The 18,615-nt window shown below is 41.8% G+C and overlaps 2 protein-coding genes across 3 annotated transcripts in view; one reads left to right on the forward strand and one right to left on the reverse strand.

The window, feature by feature from the left end:
- Positions 1–986, reverse strand: part of LOC311263774 (DNA topoisomerase I, mitochondrial) — a 30,615-nt gene extending 29,629 nt beyond the window's left edge. Inside the window, exons 1-2 of one of the 2 annotated variants that reach the window (XM_084364084.1) lie at positions 836–986; positions 461–591 (exon numbers count right to left, since the gene is read on the reverse strand). In XM_084364084.1, the coding sequence (XP_084220210.1) occupies positions 461–576 (116 nt within the window). In that variant the 5' untranslated portion in view covers positions 577–591; positions 836–986. The remainder of the gene's footprint in view (positions 1–460; positions 592–835) is intronic. The other variant, XM_084364085.1, reaches the window with a different exon arrangement.
- A 2,896-nt stretch (positions 987–3,882) lies between these two features.
- On the forward strand, positions 3,883–17,667 carry mlycd (malonyl-CoA decarboxylase). Its single transcript, XM_084364582.1, has 5 exons — positions 3,883–5,273; positions 9,577–9,689; positions 10,914–11,070; positions 11,495–11,647; positions 16,689–17,667. Exons 1-5 carry the CDS (start codon positions 4,728–4,730, stop codon positions 17,232–17,234), a joined length of 1,515 nt encoding a protein of 504 aa, XP_084220708.1. The 5' UTR covers positions 3,883–4,727; the 3' UTR covers positions 17,235–17,667.
- Positions 17,668–18,615: the final 948 nt, after the last annotated feature.

The raw sequence follows: 18,615 nt of genomic DNA on the forward strand, positions 1-18,615 counted from the left end.
ACTCAATGCCACCGGCCTGCGTGACAGCTCAGCCAGCGTAGCATTCTCTCAGCAACACTGCTTTATGTCGGTCCTTCAGTGGCAGCACACACACTGCCATATGGCTCTCACTCTCATAAGATTTATCACCAAGTATTAATTATTAATCCAACTTAATTTGTCTCCACATTCCAAAGACATGAAAGGCAGTGCTATTTACAGGATCCATGCAAAACCCAGCTTTGATGTGCGGCCTGTGCTGATGCTGAACAGATGTGCTGCAGTCAGGTCACATGCAGAGCATATCTTCTAAGGGAGCTGCTTTAACTTGGCAATCGCGACAGGGAGTTACACAGGTAACTTGCCTGGTAATGGCACTTGACTTGTTCTTGATGGAATAATGATTAAGTGCGAGCTAAATTGTGCCTGTCAGGAAATCATTTATTTTCTATCCATCTTTACCCTCTCACAGATGACTCACCTGTTCATGATCGCGTCCCCCCCGGTACCAGCGCTTTCATTGTCACTGAGCCTTTTCAGCTTCGTCGCTTTGTACTTTGCTTTTGCTTCTCCTTTGGCGTCCTTCTCTCTTCCCATCTCTCACGCTGGCCTCTGTGGAGCACATTGCACATTAAATGATAGGAAGCAGGTAAAAAAAACAGGGCTGACAGGGAACAAATTATAACCGACCAGGAAAGCTTTGGCTTTCTCATGTTAGCCAATTAGCTAGCTAACTTTAGCCAACGCCAGCAGGAAAGAAACGTCACTTTAACGTTAATTAGCTAACTTTGAAAGCAAATATCTCTCATATCTCTCGTTGGCTTGTGAACATCTACAGTGTCAAAGACTCGCTCACCACTTGCAGTGTCGACAAATACTAGCCGTGAGACTGTGTTTCGTGTAAAATGCAAAATTTTTAGGCGGTTAAATTGGCTTCGTGGACAAAGCGGAGCATCGGTTTTGGCTAGCATTGAGCTGAGCAGGCGTCGAATCTAGCTCAATTCTGATTGGCTGAGAAGCTCCGAGAGTTGCCAGGTTGGGTGGTATACCGCATTCAGTGACCCGTCTGTTCTGTGACCTCTTTTTGACAGCATGATGTTTTGTGACTGATTTTCATGGATTCGTGTGGTGATTAATACTGTATGTCACATTTTAAAAGACTTTACACAATCGGTTATATTTTTTCATGTAACTTGGACGGATGAGACATCTTGTAATTGGTTGGCATGCAGTGGCATAGTTTGTCTTGCCTTGCAATGCACTTTAATAATAATAATAATAATAATAATAATAATAATAAAAATAATAATAATTATATATATATATATATTATTTTATTTTTTTTGTGAACAGATGTATATGTTTGATGGGTCCAGAAGTAGATGAGATTGCACAGCTAATAAATAATGGAGTAAGATGTTGTCACAGTCATGGGAAGGTGCAACACCTAACACATTTATTTATCTAAAGTTATTGTGTTTGCATGGCAGTGTCACCACATCCCATCCTCAGGTTTGCAGTTTTTGTTTCTGTGTTTTGTTTTTCTGATATGTGTACATAGAAATCTGGTTTGTTTATGTCTTCTCGGGCTGTCTTTTACTGAGGCAAGGATTTATCTCCATCAGCCCCACTGTATTCCTCCCACCCAGGGGAGGAATACAGACCAGACCTGGCAGTTCTTCAGGATTTCTGCTAACATCAGTGTCAAAACTATGGATTTTTTAGTAGACATTATTGTTTGATACTACTACTAATAATTCCTAATTATATTGTTATTTTAGACTAAATTCAATTAGAGTTATAGGCCACATTGTATACTTATTTTCTTGTCAAAATGAATATACTGAAACTATTTCTGCATTCTGCAAGTTCTTCATTAAAAAAAAACCCGGATAATTCAATTATTTTGCGTATTGGTTCCTTATGACCCAATCTACTGGATGTGGAAATGATAACAGATATTTTTTAGCATTAATGTCACTTATTCATTTTTTCAAAATGTGAACATTGAAACAAAAAAAGAGCATGAAAGGTCATCCCACCTTATACAAACTGTTTCTATGTTTCTGTGCAGTTGTATAAAAAATTGCAGTGGAAAACATTATTGACATATCATTTCTACAGCAGGGTAGTTCAGACATTGCCACACAACACAGGACAGGTGATTCATGCTTTCAGCTCAGATGAGGGATTCCAATAGAAAAAGAGGATCTGACTTACAGTAGAAAAGCACTGGAGACAGAAGCAATAATGTCGGGTATGTTCCCACTGAGGTCCACAAAGATGGACTGCAGAGGGTTGTCAGTGCAGTTTTTCCACTATATTTTCAAAGGAAGGAATAAAACACATGAAGGCAGATAAAAGTTCAGATGTATGTTCTAGAGAGAATTTTCCAGTGGCTGTAGATGATGGGGAGCAAACCTGGAGCTACCTGTGGTTCCTACACTAAAACCTCAGACTATACAGTTGCTCAGCAAGGTGTCTGAGGCTGAAGACAGAGACAACTCGGGTCCATTAAAGCAGCATAGAGGTATAGAAAGTGTAATCAATAAATGGTTCCTGCTGGTTCAAAGACCTTTGTGATCGGACAAACCATAAATAACACTGTATTCTGTCACCCTACAGCTCCTTTCCATCAAATATGAAACAAATTATTCAGCGCTGACATAAAAATGGCGGTGCCTGCATCATTACTGTCTTCTTGTTTTCCCTTTACTCATTTATCTAGTGAGTGAGTGATATTACCCTATACGTAATTCTAATATATTTCATATTTCATGTTACACAAATGTTAAACAATAAACAGAATAGCATCAATGAATAGGATTCACAACCTTTCCAAAAACTGCCGACAATATTGAAAGGCCTTTTTTTTTCACATTGTCTGTTAATGCTTGTGTTCAGTGTAACATATCACAATACAACTAATGTCATCCATATGCTGTGTTTATGTTCTGAGAGCTGCCATGAAAATGGTTGATTTGGAGTCTCAGTATGTCTATAAGAACATATGGCTCGACTTTGAAATCAGACGAAAGTATTCAGGGCAAGCTGTTGGACAAATCTAAGAATAGATCTTCTTTACTTCATATCCATAAAATGCTTTAAAATAAATTGAATTCATAAAATGTGGTGGTTGTTTCATAATAAGAAAAGGGACAATCCTTTCTTACAGCATTGAGTTCTGTCAGGGACACAGAGAAAAATCAGCTTTCAAAAAATGTGTTTAGGAGGTTATGATCTGCAGATTGTTGAGGAAATGGAAGTCAGAAGGGAAAGGTTTGCACTGTCAGAAAGCCCTGATCCTGTGCATGACCTATTACTGTTCTGCTTGACCATTTTTCAAGCATGCAGAGCACTGGTTTCTCCTGAACACATGCAGACAATGCTATTACAAAAGAGGATAGTTTAAGGCACAGAGGTGTATATTATTGTCTATATCACCTTTGAGATTTTTGATTTATCAGCTTCAGTAGCAGAGAAATATAGTCAAAAACAAAAACTCAATTTAAATTGTGTGTATTGATTTCTGGATTATGGTTTTCCCATTGTTTTTTTATAATATGATGTTCACAGAGAATGTGCCCAATAAGTACAATTTCTAGATCATTGTCTTTCTATCAAGCAGCTACAGATTATTAAAAAATAGGCAACAGCAACTCTCTACAGATTCACCTGTTGGGTACTGTGAATAAGTCAATAAATGGTCACTGGCTGAAACAAAGCTTCACTTATATGTCCTCTGCGAACCTTTAGGTTGTCATATCACGGTGACTAAACTGTTGTTCTGTTTACAGGTCAAGAATCCTGGAACAAAAACATCTATATGTCAACATAAACAATTAACACATGAAAGTAAGGAAATCAGATTTAAAAATAAAAGTTTATTTTACAACCTCCTTTACAACATAACTTTACCAACAGTCTGTTCAGTTCTCAGTATGAGCAGATGAAAAGAAAAGCATGTATTGCTAAAAATGAATGGATTTGGTAAAGACACAAAATGTTAACAAAGAAACACACTGAAACAGAATGTCTGGATCAGCCACAGTTAAAAAAAGGTTTAATACTGATTACATTTCAGGTTTCAGAAGAAAAAGACAATTATAGACCAATGTCCTTCAATTTACACTACTTAAAATTAGTATTGAGATATTTTAGTGTTTCACTTGATTGTTTATTCTGTGACATATCTGAATGTTGTATTGTGTTTTGCCCCCCAAAATAATGCCACACAGTTCATTTGACTTTTATTGCATATTACTATGCATATGTATATATGCACCCATATCCCAATCTCATTTTGAGCAGTGCCCTTATGAATTTGCACGTGGACTTTAATACTTGCCTTTACAAAGTAGTCATTAAATCCACATTATTGATGATTATTAAATAAAAATCTTATGGCATTAATATTCTGTTAAGATACCAACAATCAACCCTAGATAGTGTCACAGCTGAATTATTTTGTCAAAAAATATTGTGATATTTCAGAATATCAAGTGTTATATTGTGTATCACGATATATCCTAAACATTTAATATTAAGGCCATGTGATTTTGATCAAATAAAGAAAGTTCTGTATGGTTGACCCTCTTATATTTTGTACTCATTATATGAGACTAGACCTGTCATGGACCTTCAGTCTATGACAGCTGTACTGTCTCTTTAAGAGACCCGGAAGTGGTTGCCTCCTGTGCGTTCACTGGTCGCGGGTTCCAAACAGACAGCTGAGCTCCCTCCCGGCGATGATATCCCACCCTGTAATCTGGGCTTTTCGCAGCAGTGTGAGGTGCTGGCGACACCGGACTGTCCTCAAAGCGGCTCTCAGGGCCTCGGACGTCAGCGTTTGCCGCTGGTACTCGACCCCAGTTCGTGGCAGTGTCACGAGCATGGAGGAGATACTGGCGAGGGTCGTTGCAGCTGTACCCACATACGAAACAAGAGACAAGTCCCCTCCTCCTCCCGAGTCAAACAGCTTGGACTTTATGCACTTCTACAACAGTCTGAACAAGGACGACAAACTCGGTGTCCTGACGAAGCTGTCTCAAGACTTCGGAGTGGACCACAAGAGCGTCTCGGAGCTCGCCGCGAAGCTGTTGGACACTCAGCTACGAGACTTGGCGACCATTTTGCAAGTTGAAGACAGGCTGCGGTACAGCTTGACTCCCCGATATAAACAGCTGCTTAACCACATAAGCAGAGTCGAGGGAGGAGTGAAGTTTCTGGTGGATCTCCGAGCCGATGTGCTTGAAATAATCTCATCCAAAGCTAGCGAGAGCCCACATATCAGGGTAAAACGTTTGTTTACTTTTTCTACGGGTGCTCGCATGAGTCAAACAGTGCTGTTCGCGTATAGGCGTTTGACACTGTTGGCTGAATGGCTGAACCTGAATGTTTGGATATTGTGTGTGATGTAATTTAACTGCATCAGCAGTATAGCTGCTTACACAACTAACACCCACACTGAGGCATTAACTGCCCCCCTTGCTTTGCCCCATGACATGGCTCACATTTCATCATATCTTGAGTGGCTGTTACCTTTGGCCCAGTTTGCCCCATGCCAAGCTCAGTGAACTAAAATAGATCTTTAAATGTCCTCATATCTTAGGATGCTTTGCAGATGAGTCAACTGAGCTTTTTTGGGGATCAATTTCAGGTCTTCCTTTATATTTTCTCTTTGTCATGGCTGCAGAGATAAAGTTACTGTAGCAGAGCTGCTGCTGTATGCTGTTGTGTTAAAATAGACCCTGTGACAATATTTCATTCTCTACACGGAAGGGCCAAAGCTACTCTGCTGCAGCAACCAGGTGAAAGAGCAGAATATAAATCAGGTATGTAATGAGTATTTTGATGACAAAGTGAAAATAAGATTGAAAGAAAAGGAAGCTGGATTAAAAACCAAAACGTTACATTTCCCATCACACAGACGTGGCTCGTGTAGTCTCATTTACTTTATTGTTCTGTCATTCATGTTCAGTCAAATTAAGTTACAGTTTTCAATGCAGTTCAGCACCAGAGTGTAGGAGTCTCAGTGCAAACCTTGGAATAAGAGCTAATAAACATTCAGATAGAAAGCTTGCTGTCTTATTATTTCTGTACAATTAATTTGTATGAGTATTCAAATGAACACTGTGTGTTATTAGCATCTGAGACCTTTCTTTCAAATCAAGTTTCAGAGGCCAAGGCAGAGTGCATAATGAACCGTAGATGATTGATACTAAAACTTGCTCACCCGTTTCGCGCAAAGAGTAATTTGACGAGCTTGCATATCCAACTACTGTCTTCACAGGTGCATCACCTAAACAAAGGCACTAGTGAGTTTATATTTATGTACTTGTATTAAATGTGCAGTAGAAGACAGAGTTAACTGTGTGACACCATATGTTTTAGTTTGCACTGCAACTAGCGATCGTTTTCTTAATTGTTACATTTTGGGGTCTATAGAAGTGTATGTCAAAAAGTAGAGCAAAATAGAAAGGATTGTGCTTTCAGCAATATCCAACCTGCAGCATTTAGTTTTTTATAAGATGAATCAGGATTTAAACAGTTTTTTAAATCATTTTTTGATATTTTTTTTTTAAGGATAAGTCCACCAGAAAATGGAAATTTAGTCATTATCTACTCACCCATGAGCCGATGAAAAGTCGGGTTTCGTAGTTGACAAAATTACAAAATCATTTCTGGAGCTTCACAGCAGAACAGCCTTGCAGCATTATACTACACAACTGAAGTAGATGGGGACCAGTTTAAAACGGAAAAAAAACAAACAATGAAAGGAAACGTCACACGTCTCCAAACAGCTAGTCCGGCGTGATCTAAGTCCTCGCAAGCGCAGAGAACCCAAATTGATTTGAAAAGACGTCATTTAAACTGTTTTTAAAGCTAAATTCTTGTGGCAGCACGTCTGAAGTGAGCCAGACTACACGTCAAGAGTGGAAATAAAGGCAGTGCTTCAGGAGACTTGGATTGCATGTTTTATGTTTTGTTTTTTTCCAAAGTCGCCATCTACTTAAGTTGTTTATGACAATGCTGCATCACTGTTTTGCGGTGAAGCTCCAGAAATGTTTTGCGGACTAGGAAACTTCACCTGACTTTCCATTGGCATGAGGATGAACAGGGAATGACTGAATTTTCATTTTAGGGTGAAATTATCCTTTGTGCTGGAGTCTATACTTGTTAACCATCAGTCTGTTTTGTATTCCTCATGTTGGCTTTATGTCTACGTTGGAGTCATGATGTGTCCCGTCACGCCTCTTTTGGTTCTGCAGCGCTGCTCGGTTCAGTGTGAACAAACAAAGGCGCAGAAAGTTATAATAATAATATAATAATGCGGAGTCTAAAGGGCTGTAGTGTGAGCTGATGTGAAAGCTGCATTTAGAAAATCAACAAGTGGCTTTGCAGAAGCTTGCAGGCTATATATAGACCGTACTCTGATTTTCAAAAACCCTCACTCTACTATCGCCAGAGGACTAAGAGCCTCTTCTCTCCTGCTCAAAATCTATTTTATTCCTGCCGAGAGGTGGTTCAGATGCATTTAATCCCAATAACAGAGGCCCACTGAGACCTTTTGTAGCTTACAAAGGTCTAAGCTACCTATGGAGTGTTGACCACCTTGGTCTTGGCGGTACACAGCAATCTTTTCTTGTTGTTATTGCCAGAATTGATTGTGCTAAGAATGGGAAAAGGTCGTTGTGATTAAAGCCTGTACTACAGGTGTTGAGCACACATGCATACCAGAGGATAATCAAAAGGAACACTGAAACATGGAGGGAAAAAATGATAGACTTTCTAAAATGACTGGAGTGATGGAAGTTTGGACTTCACAGTGCTGTAGCTACTGCTGTTCTTGGAGGAGTGTCACTTTAAATTCTCTGCTAGATTAGTCTCTCTTTGTTGGATAATTGATTTTTGATGTTCCTCCTCACTCTGTCTCCCTCCAGGCCTTTCATTCTTGTTTCTCGTTCACCTGTCCATAAACTGAGTGGATAAAAGATGTAAAGACGAGTCAGAGATTTCATTTTAAATGCTTTGGATTTCACGAAGTATCAGTGAGCCCCCCTCCCTCCCTTAGATAGACTTTCCAGTCTTGCCAGTGGCATTCAGCCTACTGGACTAAAGGTTCTGGCAACAATCACACAGATTGACCTGCAGACACTTCAGCAGTGTGGTCATTCAGCCTTAGATAGAATATCGTTCTTTCCAGGCACTGCTGTCTCTGTATAATCACATTATAACTCAATATATCAGCTGCAACATCAGCACCTTGCCACACCGGCACGGTGTCAAAAAGTGTTCCTTCATTTTCTTTCCAATGGACTGCAGGATTTTCTTCTTTTCCCGTCCTTCCTCTCCCTCCTACCTCAGGCTTTGAATGCTAGTCCCATTTCAAAAGACTTCATCTTCTGCTGGGTCAATGGCAACACACCTCAGTTTGGCCTTCCCTTTGTGTGAGTAAGAATTGGCTACCTAGGGCAGCAGCTGCACTCTCACGGGTTGTTGATGTGCTGCGTTCCCCCCCCCCCCCCCCACAGAAATGTAAGGCTGGGATTACCGGCCATCGTAGATTATTTCACCTCAGGCAGTTTGTGAAGTACACATATACAGCGTACACGCACTGTCGCATGGGAAGTTTTGCTGAACTTTTTCTTTCTCCGAGGCTTACTTTTGATTTGCTCTTCACTCAACAGAATTTTCCAGCGTGAAACTTCTCAACCATAGAGCTGAATAATGCAGCGCCTGATGCATATGTGTGAGGGAGAATTTCAAGTTTTGTTAGTTTTGGTTTGCTCATTGAGAACTTCAGCCGCTGGCTTTTGTACCATGACTGTGTTTGAGCTTGTTTGTATTAGCTATTTTTATGACTGACAAGCGGGCATTAGAGTAAGCCCGAAGTGAAGCCATCCTACGGAGCAGCCAATATAAGCGGTATTTGTGTGTCTGCGCATGTGCACCGCCTGCGCTTGTTCGTGTGTTTGCAGGAGATTTGCTTTAAATGAGGTCTGACCTTTGCAGGAGGACAGGCCTGCTTTGAAATGGCAAATTGTTTATTGAAGTGCCACGTCTACACCCATCGCAGGTTCAAACGAATCACTCCTCATAATGTGAAAACATTCAGACGGCACACAGATACCCAGGGGACCGCGCACAGTGTGTGAGACACCGTTATGGAATATTTTTATAACCCACAGAAAAGCTCGAGCAACTTCGCTGTCAGTCAGTGAGGTAGAGCTTCAATAAAGGAGGTGGCGAGGCTTTGTGTTTATCCTGTTCTTAAGTAGTCATATAAAAGCCGCAATTTCCAGTTAATGCTTTAAATTAGTTTGTTCTTTATAAGATCTGAATAAAATTACCAACATACTCTCATAGCCCCAATAAATAGACATTTCTTGTAGTGCTCAGATAACTTAAAATACTGGCTACCACTCATTCATTATGAGGAGTTTCCTACACACCAGTGTTTTATTCATATCATATATAGTTCCTTCTTTTATTTTCCCAACAGACTGGCTGCCAAGAGGCAGAATGTGGCGGCTTTCTATTATCAGTTGGATTTGGATGTTAATTCTAAACTCTCACCTTTTTTTTCTCTCCAAGGACCTGAATGGCACTCTGAAGAGTTTGCTTTCAGAGTGGTTCTCTGTAGGCCTGCTCCATCTGGAGAGAATCACCTGGCAGTCCCCCTGCGAGATCCTGCAGAAAATCAGCCAGTAAGGGCATTCATGCTCCCTCACACCGTGTTTTTTTCTCTACCTCTCTCTTTCATTTCATCAGATTTTCTTTTTCTTACATACAAATGATGCAGCACCGTATGAAAACTGAATGGAACTTGAGACTGTAGATATAATCTTCAAAGCATATATCTGAACTCTGTCTGGCTTGTCCAATTATATACGCTAAACATCGATACAAGGTTATGTTAGATTCAAAGCAGAAATAAACATTTCAACTTTCTCCCCCCAGCGTTTCCTTATGTTATTACTGTTGGCACCACTGCCGCGAAGGAAGCCAGGAGCCAGGCTACTACCTGTAACCTGGCTACTGTCCATAGCAAAAAGAAACAACAGTGTGACTCAGAGCGAAACACTAGGCTGCATAAAGAAGTTGGCAGGTTTTGTTACGTCCTGGTCTAGTAGAAAGAATGTTGGTTTTTAACCATCTCATGCTCTGGTGGTAAAGGGAAACACATACCAGTGAGGGAACAGACTTAGACACAACACCGCGCTCTCCATTGATTGAATGCCCATTTGTTATCTCTTGTTTTAGCTCAGTTTCTATCACTCTCCCTCTACACCTCCTTTGCCTCTTCCATCAGCGCCGTTTCTTTTGCAGCGTAGAGTTTTCAGTTATTCCAGTTCTTTCACCATTCATGGGGATATTGACCGGGTAATACAATGTCTCTTACTGTTCTGGTTGGCCAATGTCAGACTTCCTTCCTTTGTGCCGTAATTCAACCTTAATTTTTTCCTAGAAAAATCGAGCCTGGTGGCAGAGTGAAAGCACGTTTTTCACAATGATAAGTTAAAGCAAAAAAGTTGTCTAATGCCGGTTTAAATGTGGAATTAAGTAAGACTCTTATTATGCTAGATCTAACAAACTTCACGCTGCTATCAGCAGTTTTAGCATGCAATCATACGCAGCCATAAAGTGCATATCTAAGACAAATTTTTGAGGGTAATTGTTTTAAAACAGTTAAACGAGTCATCCATAGATGGCTTTAGAACCAACTCCCGAAGCTAACAGTCGCTGAATTAGCTAGCAAGCTACAGCTAATAAAATCGGACAGTTCATTCAGGAGAAAAATGGGATGTAAATGAGACTTTGGCTTCGTCTCCTCTGTGTGAGGGTAGTGGAGCAACAGTAACTAAGGAGGGCGGGGCTTAGCAAACGGTTTATTCAAAAACTGAAAGAGTAACTCTCAGACCCTCTTCCAGGTACGAGGCAGTGCACCCTGTAAGGAACTGGACTGACCTGAAGCGCAGAGTGGGGCCGTACCGCCGCTGTTATGCCTTCACCCATGCCGCCATGCCGGGAGAACCCCTGGTTGTGTTACATGTGGCCCTCACTGAAGACATCTCCGATAACATTCAGGTTAGAGGCAATAGCTGCAGGCTGTTGTAATGGTTTGTCTCACTTTAACACACCTCGGAGGATAGTTAAACATCTGGGATTTACTATTTTGTTCCTCCTCTCAGATGACAAATGGATTATTGCTGTGTGAAAAACAATACAGAGGCCTTTAAACTGCATATCCCCGCGGGAGTAACCTCTACACCGCTGACTTATTTCTCCTGGCATTTACAGTGAGAAGAAGGTGTTTTTGACAACACTGAAATATTCCACGGTGTGAAATAGTGCAGCATTATCCACAGTCTTGCCTCAGCAGCTCTGAAGTAGTTGCACGAGACTCCTGCTTTGGCTCCAGCTATGAAGCTGAGAGGAAAGGGCTTGTATCTGGATGAGTAATGCAGAATTTGTCTGTGAAACAAAAAAAAATGTGTGTTTTTCCTCTTAGAGCATCGTCCGTGAGTTTGCCACACTCCACTCCGAGGAGGATGTCAACAAGGTAAACGCAGCCATCTTCTACTCCATCTCCTCCACCCAGGCCGGTCTACAAGGGGTGGAGCTGGGAAACTACCTCATCAAGAGGGTGGTGCGAGAACTACAGGTGAGTGCCATGGGAAGCAGGGTGAAGTGTAGCACATCTGTCAGCAAAAAGTTGATCGAAGGACTATGCATGGTCTTTTTTAAAAGTCGCATTCAGAAAGGCAATGTACATTTGTTTTAATTCATTAATATTTGTTGTGGGAGCTGGAGAAATGATCACAGCTTCATCTTCAGTAGAACGAGAGCTGCAGTGTTCTTGGTTTATTCTGGCCCACATTTACAACAGTTTCAAAACTCTTCTGTGCCTACATGCAAAGCCCAAACCACTAAGGCTACAGCCACACTAATATGTTTCTGTTTAAAAACCAAGTTTAACAGTTTAAGAAAGAATTTCCGTCCATACTAAAACACCTGAAAACACTTTCCACATGACCATTTTATTGGGATTTTTATTAAAACATTGTCAGCAGCTGTCTTGGCCTCTCTTTTCCATCATTGTACTTTCAATCACCGTTAGTGTCTTTATAAATATAGACACTATAACATCCATTCCATCAATGTACAAACTGAAATATCATAACACACAGTCCACATTTACCAATGATGCTACGTACACCGATCGGACCCAGTTAGGAGGAAAGCATGGGCGTCTGCGTCATTGTGTGTACAAAATACCAAAACGCTTAGAAGAAGCTCCATTTTAAAGGTGTTATTGATAACATAATTATTGATTATTGAACACATTTATTATAATGCTTTTAAGGAAAAGAGACACTTTTGTCCTGCACCTTTCTACAAGCTCTGTAGAGGTTGTTTTTTTTTTTCTTTAGATGATTTGTCTACATAAAAATGTTATCAATATGACCTTTAAGAAATACCTTTGGTAGCTGTCAATGTCAGTGTATAGAGTTTCTCTTAAAGTACATTAGATTGTTATGGTGGCTTAAAGTGATACTGCAGCTTGTTACATTTTAAATAATTTAACTTTAAACTCAAGTCAAGTTAATTGTATTCATATACCCCAAAATCACATTGTGTGATTGAAATATCACAGGTCTTGAATAAACAAACATTCTGGGTCAACAGCATTTTAAAATACCGTAACAGAAAAGCTATTTGAATTCCACTAAAGATTTGTCTTGGGTAAATCTGAGGTAAGGCATAATGTAAGGTCACAGAGGAGGCAAGGTTATGTAAACTTCTGTTTTCTGAAACACCATAAAGTACCCAGTCATATCAGTGAAGCTATAAAACCACCCTGTGTCATTATAGCGAGATAAGAACAGCTTATACTGAGGCAATACATGGCACAGATCCAGCTGAAACCTCCTGCACAGCTCCTCAGCTCCTCCTCTATGGTGTATGTGCAAAAAGTTTGTCTGCTACCCAAACAAGGTGTTTCCCTCTGCATAACTCATGTGCAGAACTCGGTTATACAAGGCTATACGGTAGCCTTCAGGTGTGGCCCAGATGCACAGCAGTATTCCTCCCAGAAATATGTGAAGAATTTTGTTTGATTACTGTTAAAAAATTCCATTTTTTTTCAGCCTCAGTGCTGAGTCATACATCTCCTGGGTGAATTTGAAGTGCATGTGAGCTGAGGTTAAAGTGTGAATGTATTTGCTGAAAGCACACACGTAAACAGAGCAGTAGTCACTAGGCAGGCAGTAATCAAACCTCATCCATCCCTCTCAATAAGCGCAGAAGAACCCTTCATGTCGGGCCACTCCATGTAGCACTTGTTAATAATTGGAACATTGAATGGAGCACTCTGCCCAACAGATGGAGCTCTTTATAGTGCATCCTCATAAAAATAAGGTTTTTTTTAGAGCTTTCAGCTTATTCAAACAACAGGACTGTTGACATGACTTTTCACTTATTGACATTTTTATAAATGGCAACAATACAGTTCATTGAGCTCAGCAGATACTGTTTTGTGTTTTTTGCATCAGCATTAGTGTGATTTGTGTCAGAGGCTGAAAAGTAGGTTATATCGCACCAAGTTGTAAAAGCCTCACAGATGGGGGACGTTGTCTTCATCAAGAGGTCTGCTAGCTTTGCATACCAGCTTCTTCTGTGCTGTCTTTCTAACAAATAAATTGCAAACGTTTATATAATAAACATAAAGTTAAGTTCAACTCAAGTTTCTAGAGCAGATTCTCAAGCCGGGGCCAAGTTCTCCATCCAACTGATGCCAAAAAGTCAGATTCTGGTCTTCTCCCAATTGTGATTGCACTTGTAATTGCATTTTGTGCTTTGTAGGGCAGTAGAAAGTACTGTTTGGAGCTGTTACTACCTTTACTGGACGCTTTCATCAAAAGCGGCCCATGAGTGCAATTATTTTTTTATGATCCTGGTGGGAATCGAACCCCTGACCCCTACAGTGTTAGTTCAACACCCTGAGGCTCCTCGAAACAAAAACGCAGTTGAATTCTGCACCAGCCCTGGCTTTCTGACTGGGCTCCATGTTACTTAAAGGTGAAGAGAGGAGCTACGCAGCCGCAGAGGGACCGCTGAGATGATGGATAGATGATAGAGTGGAAACGAAAAGGTCACAGTCGTGATTTAAGGTGAAGGCAGGAGGTCTTGCTTGTCTTTGTAGATTGGACCCTAGAGCATAGTTCTGGCACGGCTCCTCCTTTTCCTCTATATCCGTCCCCCCTCTTCCTTTTTCACCTTTCCTACCACCTCTGTCCTCATTTCCACTTCCTTCTTTTCTTTGTTAACCCTGTCCACTTTCAACACAGGGAGCACCTAGTAGAGACAAAGTCGAGGTTTGAATGGAAAACAAGACTATGATGCAAACGTAAGGCGCGGGAGCCAGCAGGATGTGGAAAGTGAGAAGGCTGCATTTTGAAGTGGGAGGGCGAAATCAAGGAGAAATGAGGGAAAACAATGTTGCAGAGCGAGGCACACGGACGGCAGCGTGTCCCTCCAGGGGTTGTCTGACACTTCCACTTTCCTCTGCAGCCGTTCACTCCTCTTCTTGCCACATCTCTCACTTATCAACCCATATGCCGGAGCGCGAAGCTGGGTGGAGATGAGGGGGAGGATTTTGGCGAGAGTAGAGAGTAGTGGGGTGGAAGAAAACCTATGAGATGGGTGGGTGTTGTGTGTGTGTGCGTGTGCGTGTGTGGTCGAGACGAGACAAGCGGGAGAGGTGGGTGAGAGAAGAGGACTGGTATTAAAGGTGAGAGTGTGGGGGACTGAGGAGGAGGAGGACAGAATAAGAGGGAGGGAAGGATCATCCATCTCCATCAGTAGGGCAGGTTCGTGAAGCGATGGAGTTGATTTGTAATGCCGTCTCTGTCTGAGGAGTTGAAGGCCAGAGCAGCAGCCTGTGCACAAACAAAAAAGATGTTGTTTTGTGTTTTGATACCGAGGTTGAGTGTTTATCCGCCTTATTTCCACTGTTGAGAAGTTGCTACCTTTTGCATTCTGGTCGGGATCAAATCTCTGCCACCTCTCATCTGTTTTCTCTCTATGTTTACCTTGTTTCCTCAGCCCCATCTCCTCCTAAATTTTGTTCTCGTCAGGCTGAGGCAGTTCCGTGCCGAGCTGTTTCTTTACGCATGTAAATGATTCTGCAACTTCTTTGTGTTTCAAAATAGGGGATTAAAAAAAGAAACCTTTGTGAACCCATAACGCCAGATGTTTTTGCAGACATTCCTGCACACCCTAGGTCTTTATTTCTGTATTTAACACTGGTACAGCTACAAAATAAAATAACATTGCCTCTTAACTTTTCAGACATTGACAGCAAACATAGAAACATAGTATTAAAGGTTTTTGAATCCCCGCCCAAATAAACTTGTTTTAATAGGGTATAGGGTGTATAACGCACACTAGTCTGTATGTATACTGTATATATACACTAGACTGAGAAGGACTGGAATTTATTTAGACTGAGTGAGGTTGAAGGCTGAGGCGGGAAGATGTGTATTGAGTTTACTTATGAAAGAATAAACACAGACCGGCAATTTTCCTGTCAAGCTCATGACCTCCGAGCGAGCATTGTCATACTTATGCTCCCGTTGTGCTTCAGCTGTCACAATTTGCATAAAAATATAGTCTTCACCTGCAGTCGCTTCAGACATATCGGTTTGAGACTCGTCATAAGGACCCTCCAGTACCCATGAAGGCTCTGCTCTGCAGTATACCCGAGACACTCAGACTGTGTCATTGTGTTACTGTTGTATAAGCGAACGTCAGTATTGGTGCCACATCGCCTGCTGTTGTCTGCCACCTGCACACTGTTTGAAAGAGAGACACGCATCACATGTCAGGTCTCAAAAGACCCTCAACACATTTTGGAGAAAACATTACAAAAACAAAGAGTTTGAACAGTTTCTTTAGTGTTTCTAAAATCAGTAAAGTATGTGTTTGAGGGTTAAAGGTGTTATTGACAACATTCAGCCTCTAAATGTGGCATTCCTTCTCCCCCTACCACTGCATTTACGTCACAACACCTCTGTTGTTCGAATCATCTGCCCCCTCAAGTGGCTGCCATTTTGTTGCACTAGCTAACCTTGCTAAAACTAGCCAGTTAAAGTTACCCTTATTAACACTTGCCAGCTAACGTTAAACTTGCTAATGCTAGCCAGCTAAAGTTGACCTTGCCAACGCTAGCTAGCTAATGTTAATGTTGCTGACGCTAGCTTACTTTAACTTTGCTGATGCTACATGTAGCTAACATTAGGCCTCACAGTATGCTCGCTGCATACTGTAGAACTCAGCCGTTTTTACGTTGTTTTTATCCCCACAAACTGGCAACTATCATGGCTCTTGATGCTGACGAAACACGACACCATGTGATACCAACAACGTTATACTACTGGCTGACAAACCTTTCGAGAAGCTGGAACCAACTGTCAGAATTCACACACAGATAAACAAAACAATCATTTTCGGACCCGACACGTTTTTCAATGATTAATTCACAATAATAATAATGTTTTTAAGGAAAAGAGATACTTTAATTTGCACCTTTCTACTGTCGATGTATTTTTTTTTTTTTTTTTTTTTTACGATTTGTCAACATAAAGATGTTTCCAATATGACCTTTAACTCTGTCTCCCTCTCGCTCTCCTCATGTCTTCCAGAGCGAGTTCCCTCACATGTCCCAGTTCTCCAGCCTGTCTCCGATCCCAGGCTTCTCCTCCTGGCTCCAAGGTGTGCTCAGCCAGTACAGAAAGGAGGGCCGGGGCTCTGACCTCCTCTCTGAGCAGGAGTGGAAGGAGGTGGAACAGGCCACCGACTCAGCCCCGGGGACCCCGGCCACCGAGGCCCTCCGCAAGCTGATCGGCACCAGCGAGTGGATGCACTCTGAGCGGCTGTCCCGAGTCCTCGAGCCGGCCCTGATGCGTCTCTGCGCCTGGTACCTCTACGGGGAGAAGAGACGGGGCTACGCTCTTAATCCAGTGGCCAACTTCCACCTGCAAAACGGCGCCACCATGTGGCGGCTCAACTGGCACGCAGACACCAGCCCCAGGGGTGTGGCGAACTCCTGCGGCATCATGGTGAACTATCGCTACTTCCTGAACGAGACATCTAAGAACAGCGCTCTTTACCTGCAGAATAAGGTCATCACGGCGTCGGAGCAGGTGCTGGGTCTGGTGTCCCAATTTCAGAAGAACAGCAAATTGTGAGAAAGGGGCGAGGACACACCCACAGATATGTTACATAGCACTTGATATCATTAATATATTGACTTATGATCTGTATTTTGTTTAATTTGTTTTCAATATTTGACATGTTTCATCAAAAAAACTGCCTCTCGAGCTCCAATCGAAAGACTGTCAGCTGATTTTGTTTTTGAATTAAAATAGGAACATTTTGCACATGGCACGTCTCATCCCATCTTCTGTTTGTAGTGCGTAGGTTAGGCTTTTTGCCTCATTGGGTTTCTGGTTGAAGCTGTTTGATACTGTGTAAGTGCTTCCAAGGCTGAGAGACTGGGGCTAATGAAGCACGAGGCATCTATCAATGCTTTACCGTGTTGCTGGATCACAGTGTGTGTAATGGTGAGACAGGAGCGACGAGGGAGTGCAGCTACTGGAATAAATGATGTTTAGATTCTTTCATTTGGCTGAACTGTCTCTCTGCGAACACGTTGAAAAACGGGAGAATATTGGATTTTGTCTGTCTTTTTCCCCTCTACACCTGCTGTTACACTGACTCCCTCAAAGCTCAATACACAAAGGCATGACAACACAGGCTGGAAATATTACTTCATATTAAATAACTCTAAACAAAAGTGGAATTGTTTCAGCTGTGTATCATCACCGCTCATGTTTTACAGCCCACTTTCCTCACTCTGATCCGCTGGGTTGGACCCTCCTGGTGCCTCCATTCAGGTGATTTAAATAAAAAAAAAAAATCACACACACACACACACTATCAACCTCTCCAGAGAGCCATCGCTGATGTTCTAACTGCTCTGTACAGGTGCCAAGCAGGGCTCATATCAGCCCACACCCCATTGTTGTGAAATAATATATCACAGCAAGTTGACTGTGAAATTACATTTTATCTCTCCTAGGAGCCAAACTTTCTTTTTCGTTTTTTTACCGTCTCTATCTCCCCCCACCACCACCACCTCCCTTTTCTCTCTCCCCGTGCCGCTCGGTGTCCTAGAAACTAATGGAGTGAGAAATAAAGTTAAACTAAATGGCGAGATTGATGGTGTTCAGTCGTGAAGACGGGGGGAGGAGAATAAAGAAGCATAAAAAGGACAGTTGTTTAAAGGATGCCCTTGACAGGCAGCGTGAGTGTCTGCGCACATACCAGGGACAATGGGAGACCTCTATGTGCACAGATGTGCACGGGGGGGACAAGGAAAAGTGCAGCACTATCACGGCATCTCACAATGGAGGACGATGCACGCTTTTGTGCGGGTTGCCATGGAAACAACAATGACATAGTCCTGCAGCTGGCAGCCACGGCTTGTTTTGAGTTACCTTTGCCCAGGAATGGCTGACGGCCCTGGTCACAGAGCGATTTAAAAGTCCAACAGTTTTTAATTAAGAA

This window comes from Pagrus pagrus, assembly GCF_965226575.1.
Source record: "Pagrus pagrus genome assembly, chromosome: 10".
Lineage (NCBI taxonomy): Eukaryota > Metazoa > Chordata > Actinopteri > Spariformes > Sparidae > Pagrus > Pagrus pagrus.